The following is a 10,320-nucleotide window of genomic DNA, read 5'->3' as shown; positions in this document are numbered from 1 at the left end:
CGGTGGCTCCGGAGGATCCAGCGGCGGAGGTTGACCCGAAGAAGAACAAGACGGCGAGGGCCTACCTGCTCGGCGCGCTCGCGGGAGACATTCTCCTGCAGGTTTCGTCGAAGAAGACGGCGGCGGCGGTGTGGGCGAGCCTCAAGGCACGGTTCGTTGGATCGGACCGCGTCGGGGCGGCTCGGGTGTCCACGCTCCGCGGCGAGTTTGATCGACTCGTTCATGGCGGATGGCGAGGCGCCGGACGTCTACGCCGGCAAGATCAGCGGCATGGCGGCGAGGTTCGCGAGCCTCGGTGCGACGCCGAGTGACAAGGAGATGGTCAAGAAGATCCTCGACACCGTGCCCGACGATCTGTACCGGGCGGTGGCCGGCATCGAGCAGTTCCGCGACGTCGAGACCGTCCGCTTCGACGAGGTGCTCGGCCGCCCGAAGGCGTTCCAGGAGCGGTCCGAGCGGCGCAAGGCGGCTGTACGCGGTGGCGATCGCGGCGACGGGCAGCTCCTGCTCACGGCAGCGCAGTGGGAGGCTCAGCACCGTGCGCGCGGCGGCGGCCACAACGACGACAACGCGGGGAACGGCGCGGACCTACCCAGGCGTGGCAGGTGCCACTACTGCGGCATCCGCGGGCATTTCGAGCGCGACTGCAGGAAGAAGAAGAGGGAGGAGCAGGCGCAGGCGCTCCTCATCGATGACCAGCCGGGCCTGTGCTAGGTCATGGCTTAGGGGGAGTGTGTTGGCACTAATCCATGTCTGTGCCTGGCTTGTGTTTGTATCGTGTGTGTGAGTCTAGGGCGTGTGTTTTGATTCGGTTAGTGGTTAGCGAGTTAGGAGGGAGAGGACCGGGTCCCGCAGCTCGAGCTGGCCGCCACGCCCGCGTGTGTGCGCGTCGTGGGCGAGATCGGAGGGCACGCAGAGATCGCGGAGCCGTGGGTGCGTGCGTGCGCGGGACGGTGACGTGGGTGCGAGCCTCCCTATAAGAACCCATCCCTGTAAACTCCACAAAACCACCACCATCGAGGACGAGCTCGGGTGAAGCAAGATTCAGAGAAAGAAAAGGCGTTCGTGCGCCACCAAAATCCAGTGTATCTCTCTGTCCTTCCTTCGTCTTCCTCCCGATCGTGAGCTCCAGGTCAGTGCCTGCAACAACAAACGCTGCTATGACCGTGGCCGCCACGGACCACGAGCTACAGGAGGAGTGGCATAGACTAGCTCGTCGAGCAGTAGTGAAGTGGCATTCCGTAGCCCGTGCCGACACGCATTTGAATTGCCGTGCGCAGTCTCTCCCGACTCGACCAGCGCCGCCCTCGTCTCCATGCCCGCCCTGCTACACCGCCGTGGAGTATGCGCGCCGCCGCAACCAGGGCTTCTGCCTGCTGGGCGCCTCGGCACGAGTGTGGTTTCCTCATCGGTGAGTAAGTAGGAAAGCAACAGCCGTTGTGGAGGCGGCATCCCGTAGCGACGACGACGAGGTCAGACGGGAGGAGGAGTGGAAGCGGAAGGGAACAAATCCTTATCCTCTTTGTTATTTTTTCACTTTAGCCCAATTTTTATATTATTCGAAAATTTTCTCTGTAAACTGTTAATGGGGCTGACATATGGGGTCCACCAGTTGCTATGTTGGCAAATACAACTCCTCTACGACGAGGAGTGACCTACATGAACGCTACGTCCTATTTAGGGCGCGTTTGGTAGCCTGCAGATGACTTTTTTGCATGGTTGGGTCATGTAGTGGGTCGTTTGGATGCCTGCAGGCCACCGCGTTCTTGCAGGAACCGGGTTTTAATGCACCCCCGGTACAAACCCTGGAAGAACGTCTGGAATGATAGTTTCTCCGGGGCCAGGCCCGTTGTGGCCAGAAGGCTACATGTGTGGAGAAGGGAGGCGGAGACGCCGCGTCCATTCGGGAACACGCGCCATAATTAGGTTCACCGCTCCCTCTCCTTCCTCCCACTCGCGACCTCCCCCAAACTGTCACATCACCCGGCGTTCCCGCACCGCCGCACGGAGGAGCACCGATACCGGAATAGGAGACGTCGGCGAGCAGCACCACGACATCGGCTGGAACCTGCTCCGGAGTCTTCTTCAGCATATCGAGTTCGCCCGCAACCTCGAGCTCGTCCTCGGCCGGAACAATGGTGGTAATGACCTCTCCTTCTCACCTTCGTACTCGATTTGCCAGAACATGCCATTATCAGGCATTTGCAACGACATGCACAGTAGATCTGCTAGGGTTTCCATTAGGATAGGGTTCGGATTGATGTATGCAAGGTGTTCATCGCCATTGCTTGTTGTTCTTGTCGAGTTCTTGGTGTTCACGGTCTCGATTTTCTTAGATCTATTATTCTAATCTCCAATCGCGGTAGATCCTTCCTAGATCGGGCTGTGGGTTGCCGAAACTGCCAGATTTTACTGTGCATGCAGAGAGGGCAAGGGTTTTTTGTGCTGGGGTTTAGTTTATTGTAGATTGTGTTGTTTCTGATTGAACTAGACCGATGATTGTAACCGGGAATTATAGTGTGAGGAGATGATTGATCAGAACCTATGGCATGACTGAACATCACCATGCCAGTGGTTCTGATCAAACATCTTCTTCATAAGTGCTCATTGTATGAGGCCTATGCTACCTTGCTTTCCATGTTTGTACTTCTTCGGTTGTGCAATGGCCCATGATTCAACTATTGCACAACGGAAGGCAGGGTGCTGCCCTCAAACTTAGTCATGTGTGTCATATTACTGGCACACTTGACTTAGTTTGCGGACAGTCCTTTTGCCTGCCGTGTGATCCTACATATGAGGCCTCATTTTGGTTTGTCTAGTGCAATGGCCAATGATTCAACAAAGGCAAAATGGAAGGCAAGGTGCTACCTTCAAACTTAGTCATGTGTGTTTTATTGCTTGCACATTAGACTTAGTTTGAGGGCAGTCCCTTGAGCTGCCGTGTGAGCCAATGTATGAGACATCACCTGTTTTCAATGTTCGTTTTCATCTATATATACTTGTGAGCAATCACACCTTTAATGCCATGTGTTCTTGTGGCAGACTGAGAGCTCAAGCTTGGGTCACCTGAAACCCCAAAGGAGGGACGGTCCAAGAAGGGAAGGGCGGCTAACGTCAGGTACTTCCAGCCGGACGTAGGACCAGACCAGTTTCTGTGCATCGTCTTCAAGCCCACCTTCAGCCGGCTCCGGATCCCTCAAGATTTCGTCAGGTGGTTCGAAGAAAACCCTTCGAACATCATCGTGAAGACCAACACTGGCTGCAACTGGAGGATGACTACGACGAGAGAAGGCGATGACGTATACATCGACCATGGGTGGGCCTTCGCCGTCGCTCATCAGCTGTAGGCAGGCCAGTTCCTCATCTTCAGGAAAGTGTCCTCCTTCGAGTACAGCGTGGTCATCTTCGACTACACTTGCACTGAGGTGATGACCAGGTGCGGTTACCATGGCGATGCCACCAGGTGTGTCGTCTTCAAAAGTCATACCTGAAGCTTACCTACTTGTGCCTCGCTGCTACCATGTCTGTGTTAGTTGTTGTTGCTGTCGTGTGTTAAACTATGATCGTCTCTGTTGTGTCGTGAACTATGATCGTCCTGTATCGTGAACTATGATCAATGCTAAGTTTGCCTGAACTATGATTATGTTCTTGTTTGTGCTGTTGATCGCTGGTAACCTCACCACTGAAGGAAAGAGATAAGCAGAAGCAGATTCTGGGTTGCAACCAAACAACATGGCGCCGTTGTGGACTGCTACAAGGATTGAAAACCGACATACCAAACGGGCAGAGCCCAAATCTCGACAGGGCCAAAAAAAAAAACTCTGTGTAGACCACCAAACAACGTGACTTTTATGGCCAATGGCCCGTCTGCGACGCGCAGGAGATTTCTTCCTGTGCAGGAAACTGAGATTTCTTCTTGCGCAGGAAACTGATGCAAACTACCAAACACACCCTTCTAATAAATGCATGTTAACTTAACTGTACACCAAGCCAGTTTGCGGCACCAGCGAGATACACAGGTTACTTCACAAGAGAATGAAACACAAACCAACAACAACGCTCTTCATGCAAGTAAGCACATTTACAGTGAGGTTTTAGTGAGGTTTCGGACAAACAACAACCCAGAAAAACTCTAGCGGAACATACCACTGACTGCTAACACTCTCACACACAACCTGGTCATAACCGCTCGACTGCAAGATAAGTATTACTCCAGTAACTGAACCACTCAAGGCACCACCTCAAATAATACACAAGCAGGTTCGCCGAGCAGCTCTATAGAAACTTGTGACCTGCATTGATCCGTCGTTCATTTGCCACAAAGAATCAACAAGTCAACACAGAATCTTGCAAGCCCACCTAATGTTCACTCTTTGCCCTTGGTGAAGAACCGGCTGAAGCCCCGGTTTTGTTTGTCAGGCAACTGGTTAGCAATCGAGGAAGAAGATGAAGATCTCGATCTGTGCTTCGGACGCTTGGAACTGTTCGTTGAGACGAAAGGACTTCCCTCCACATCAGAAGGGGTCATGTGTGTTTTGTATCCGTTCAGGGGAGATACGTTCCCTGACTCGAGCATTTCCTGATATGCATCAAGCTGACCTGATGGTTTCTGGGTATGCTCACCTTCGGTTGTTACTGCAACGTCCTGTAAGAAGTCTTCCATTCGTTGCCGGGTTGGTGAGGAACCTATCGACTCTGCTGGAGGACGCATAGCTTGCAGTTGGCGACCAAGAATCAACATGGTCTCCTGGCACTCTGCAAGCTTTTCTGCTGCAGCCGCTATTTCTACCTCCTGCCATCAAGTTAAAGAACAGTGTTATAAGTTTTGAATTCCCAGAAATCGCAAGATTTCCGAATACAAATTTATAACCTATATTCTCAAGTATAAATGAGTTTATAATCTATATTCAACACTTGCTGCTTGATTCTGAGTAGGATATGATTTAATGCTACTATGACTTTCGTACCTCGAATTCTACAACAGTATTTATACATCATCAACAATAGATGGACAGAAGGCCAATCATGAACAGGCATAATCCAGCAGCGAAACAAACATCATAAGGCAATCGTTATATAGAAATATTGTGAATCCAAAACTCTACTCCCTCTGTCCAGAAATAAGTGTACTTCCAGCTTTTGTTCTAAGTCAGCCTTTTTTACCAAATTCGAAGGAAAAAGTAGCAACATTTATGACACTAAATTAGTATCACCAGATCTGTCTTGAAATATAGTTTCATAATATAGCAATTTGATGTCATATATGCTAATACTTTTTTTATAATAATGTTGGTCAAATTTAAAAAGTATGACTTACGACAAATGCAAAAAAGTACACTTATTTCCGGATGGAGGGAGGATGCTAAAAAGACACATTTTGATGCGATTTTAAGAAGAAAAGTGCTAGATTTATTAGTTATCATTAGTAGTACCTGGCTCGTTTTGGTATCTTCAATCTCATCCACATGCATTGAACTCTGCTCATTCTCATATCTACATATTAAAAAGTCAAAGTGAGAAGAAACCAAGCAGAGGCATATATACTAACTATTAATAAGAAGACCTCAGTTTTACCTTTCCATCTTCTCTTCGAGATCTTTGTATCTGGCTAAGTCATCCTCATGACTCTGTCTTTCATCACTGAGTTCAGCTGTTAAAATCTCTATTTTGGACTGCAATACTTCTATTTCGCTTTCTAACTGATTTTTCCTTGATTCAAGCGACTTGTAGGATTCAACCATACATTTCAATTGTGTCTCAGCCAAGCTGTTTGAATTCTCACTGACAGACAACTTGGATGTAAGCTCTTCCAGATTTTTCTCCATCTCACAAAACTTACACTGTGTATCTTCTATCATTTTGCTGCACCTCGCTAATTCTACCTCCAGATTCATCTTCTCGGATTTAAGTTGCTCGTAGTCATCCGGGGAGCACATCTTCACATCGAATCCGGCATCAGTAGGACCCACCATCTCAGGATCAGAAGATGAGTGAGGAATAAGTGGGCAAGGGCCAGAAATGTTATCTTTCAGTGGTACAAGCTGCACTTTGTTTTCAAGTAGTGTCACTTTGTCAACATAATCCAAATTGTTACTGTCTGTTTCCTTGGTGCTGTCTCTCAACATTGTGAACTTGATCTCACTAGTTTCTGAAAAGATACGAGAGAGTGCCATAATGATGTCATTTACGACATCTTCGTTTGACATAACTTTCTCAACCAGTGCAGAGAATTGCTGTATTTTCTCACATAGCCCATCATAATCAGAAGGCACGCCTTGGTTCTTAGACATTTCTTGATCAAGTGACTTCACAAAGTCTTGAATCTTCAAGACGGCCTCTAAAAATTCTTGATCCATGGCATGTTTACTCCCAATGCTCAACCTCTTGCCTTGGTTCACTAATGATTCACTGTCAGCAACATCAACCATGTTGGTTGTATTCATTGAATCTGCCTCTTCTTCAATATCCTTCAGAATATTTCTGATACTGCTTAGTACCTTCCCAACATTGTTCTTAGGTGATTCAGAGTCCAGCAAGGAAGATATTCTGGACTGCAATTTCAAGAGTGGAGAACCCTCAGACAGCTGCTGTTTACTAGATGGAGTTCCTGGTGATGGTAAAGCTGACTGCAAATCTTTAACACCATTACTCTCAGTAAGACCAGACATAGCAGCCTCAGCATTGTTTATTTTCATTTTGTCAACAGTATTGCCATGGCAGTTAGTTTCAGAAGGCAAACAAGCTAATCTCTCCATCTCTAGGAAGTCATCCATCATTTCCAACTGGTTGGAACCTTCAGTGACACTGCTCTTAGCTACTTTGTCTTTCTTGATGTGGGAGAGCTCAGATACAAGAGCATTGGCCCAAGACTCAGTACAACTGCCTTCATCATCAACACCATCTTCGGACATGGATGTCATGCTAGGTGGATTACTTCCATTTTGGCTATGTACACCATCAAAGTGGATATCCATGTTTGGACTCTTACGTTGGTTACCATTCACCATTTGAACTTCCAAGCTGCGTAGCTTGCCTGCTATCTTAGCGTACATGCTTCTTGAAGTTTGTAGCTCACTGTTCCGTTTTGTCAATGCCTCTTTGACCATCTTAGTTTCTTCTTCCATAGTTAACAAACGTGCAGTCAGAAACTCATTCTCTTTCTGCATGTGCTGTAGATTATCAAAACCATAATCAGGAACTGGAGACATAGGGGACATAGGACGATGAAAGCTATTAGAATTCTTTGCGGGAGATCGTCGCAATCTGTTGTCTCCATAATCTCTGCCCATTCCCAGGCTCTCCACTTCCATTTTCATCTGAGCCAATGCAGCGGGGCCTGGTAACTTTTTTCGAACAAGACCACGCAATCTTTGGCATTCAGCTTCTAGTTTTGTTATTTTCTTAACATCCTCCAGGTGCTGCTTAGTTGCTACATCAGCTGAGCGCACACTCATGTTCTTTTCTTCATTGCGGATTTCAAGCTCTTTGGAGACAACATGCACTTCATACTTCAGCGAATTTATTTCCCTTTCACCTGACTGAATCGTGCTTTTCAAGACTTCAATTTCAGCTTCTGCTTGAGCCTTTTCCTCATCAATTTTCATCAACAAATCTGCCCGCTCTTGGAGTGATCTTGAGAGTGCATCATTCTCGGCACCAGCCCTGATGAGCTCATGATCAAATTCAATCAACTTTTCTTCCAACTCGGCCTTTATCTTCTCCCACTGTTTGGTTTTCGCGAAGACTACATCATGTAGCTTCTGCTCGCCTTCTTCCTTCACAGTTCTTACTTGCTTCATGCATTCTTTTAGAGCACCATCCAGATGGGCACCTCTTTCCTCAGCTGCTAGCTTAGACAACGTAACAGTTTCAAGCTGAACTTTCAGTGCTGAGGCTTCCGCTTCAGCTTTCTCCCAACCTAACAGTAGCAAAATAATATCATAAAGAAGATATTTACAATAGTGATTCATAAACCAAATTGTATCTTGTGGGAGCACATAATGAGATCAACAAGAAAAATAATTCTGCCTATTAAACTAAACCAAACACCCACTGCTGTAAGGTTTGTAGGAAAATGAGGAAGGTCAGTTCTAGAGAATAAATTCTTCAAGCCAGAACCCCCCAAAAAAGAAAATGAGTATAGAGATCGTCTGCGCACCTGATACAGCTTCTTCAGCAACTTTAGCGTGCTGTTTCACAAGGGCATCTTTGGTAGTGATCTCAGATTGCAATGCAGACACTTCCTCATTCAAGTTCTTCACCTTTTCATCTAATACTTTCACTTCTTGTTCACATTCGGTAAGATGTGCATATGTTTCAGGTGAAATTTGCACAAATTTCGGAACTTTATCATCCTGCACAATAGAAGGTAATCTTAGAAGGAAACAAACATTGTCATAGAGGTTTGAAACACAGCATACATTTATTTAGGCAAACTAGTTAAAGGAAATGGCTGCAACGGTAGCAAGCACAATCACTTGGTAATGAATATATGCAACCTTAAACAGTTGGTTAAAACAGAAGAGCATCTCTGACATTGCAATTAGGAACTGTTTGCTTTAGCGTTATCAATCAGGAAGTTACAAAAAAAGGGTACTACAGACATCACTGGTATTTAAACACATCTAAATAGAAAACAAACCTGTTCTGCTTGATTCTGCAAAACATCTGCGTTTGAGGATTTGTCAGATGATTTCTTCTTCCAAGGCCAGCTACGTCGGTCCATTTCACGCAAGGTATCTGATCACATAAGAGGTTAATGTTTGTCAGCAACCTAACGCAAGAAATTGCACATACATATCCTGCATATACAAGCGCACTGCTCAAAAGTAACTGAGATTAAGTTTGTATTGTCACCAACTGCAACGATAAAATAAAGATAAAGGTAGCAGATACACATTACATGTAAAGTATCGGTCAAAAGTGCAAACAGAAGTAAAAAAAATCATTCCACGCAAAAGGTTCTCTTACACATCCATACAGATATTCATTATTGGCAGTGTTGGCAAGAACCAAATTTGCACGCAAGTCATACAACAAATTAGCTGCTGGTGGGCAGCTGTTTTGACTCCGACCATTGTCGATATATGAAAGACACGATTTATAATATGTTCCTGTTTCCAGGAATCAGTTGACCAGCCAGCACATGTATTCAAACTCGAAAACCGTAAGGTTTTGTCGTATGGTTTTGTCATATTACGGCTAATTAAAGCTATAGAGGAAAGTGGAACTGATGAGGCAAGGAACTCCAAAATCGTATGTTTTTGTAGTATTATTACAGTTCAAGCTATAGAGGAAAGTTGAATTGATGAGACAAGCCAAACTCCAAAATGCAAGCCAATCTTTAAGAAGCTAGCGAACACATAGAAACAGCACACTCTGTATCTGATAAAATCTGTTTATGTATGTGACAACCAAACCAAATTCAAGAAAACATCTCTCCACATCCTGCATGTGTAAGCGTTTGTGCGATCGTGCAGGTCAGAGACCTCAAATGTAACGTAAGCTATCCTGTCGCCAACCTCGAAGACCTTCCAGAAAGGAAATAAAAGAAGAAAATATCTGCAATGCAACGGAGTATGCGCCAGACAAACGAACCAGTATGGATAATTAGCGCCAATTGTTTTCTTGTGCGCAAATACGGCTTCCATAATTCAAACTGCTGCTAGCAAGAACCCCCCCCCCCCCAACCCGCAGAAGAGGACATACGCATACAGTGGCTGGTGGTTGGGCAAAGTATTGTACACGGTTGAGATCCAATCATTCCACACCCATATATAGGTATGCACTCAATAATTCAATCAGGCAGTCATGTAGACCGGCTGGAGGTACGTACATAAACCCCGGCGTACCTCAAGGTTCCAGCATCATACATTCCATCTGGCAAGATCCAAAACCAGAAGCTTGTGTCACAATGCACACAGCTAGCATGTAGTAGGATAGAGAGTAGGACCATGGACAACGAGGAGGAGGAGGGCTAGTATGCCAAAAGAATTTTTCATGCCCTCCAAAGCGCACGCGGCTGCGGTGCCCCCCACCCGAGAGGCCAAGTTGTGGGGGGAAAGCAGCAGCAGCAGCAAGAGCCGATCCGATCACCGTCATGCCAGGGCATTGACGCAGGCGGGGCAAGTAAGAGTCGTGTCACGTACTCAACACTCATGACTCAGCCTGTGGCTGGCTGTGCTCACCTAACTGGGCTTAATTAAGGCAGGGCAAGTATCTCCATCTCTATGCATGGACCATGGCGCGCGGCCGGGCGCCCAGGCTGGAGGTTGACGCGGACGCGGCAAGGGCAGCGCAGCTGAGCTCGGTCTCGGCGAG

General features: G+C 46.9%; 1 protein-coding gene across 1 annotated transcript; it reads right to left on the bottom strand.

Moving 5' to 3' along the window:
• Positions 1–4,036: 4,036 nt before the first annotated feature.
• On the bottom strand, positions 4,037–9,854 carry LOC124701884 (filament-like plant protein 4). Its single transcript, XM_047233983.1, has 6 exons — positions 9,836–9,854; positions 8,642–8,747; positions 8,159–8,354; positions 5,575–7,918; positions 5,433–5,493; positions 4,037–4,792 (listed from the first exon to the last, which is right to left on the bottom strand). The coding sequence occupies exons 2-6, from the start codon at positions 8,723–8,725 to the stop codon at positions 4,367–4,369; spliced, it is 3,111 nt and encodes a 1,036-aa protein (XP_047089939.1). The 5' UTR covers positions 8,726–8,747; positions 9,836–9,854; the 3' UTR covers positions 4,037–4,366.
• Positions 9,855–10,320: the final 466 nt, after the last annotated feature.

This window comes from Lolium rigidum, chromosome 3 (assembly GCF_022539505.1).
Source record: "Lolium rigidum isolate FL_2022 chromosome 3, APGP_CSIRO_Lrig_0.1, whole genome shotgun sequence".
In the NCBI taxonomy this organism is placed as follows: Eukaryota; Viridiplantae; Streptophyta; class Magnoliopsida; order Poales; family Poaceae; genus Lolium; species Lolium rigidum.
This window is presented reverse-complemented; position numbering and strand designations above follow the sequence as displayed.

Coding starts and splice junctions, on each gene's coding strand:
- LOC124701884 (XM_047233983.1), bottom strand. CDS start 8,725: ATGGACCGACGTAGCTGGCCTTGGAAGAAGAAATCATCTGACAAATCC. Junction 8,355..8,641: donor TGCAGAATCAAGCAGAACAG/GTTTGTTTTCTA, acceptor TCTATTGTGCAG/GATGATAAAGTTCCGAAATT. Junction 7,919..8,158: donor TGCTGAAGAAGCTGTATCAG/GTGCGCAGACGA, acceptor TGCTACTGTTAG/GTTGGGAGAAAGCTGAAGCG.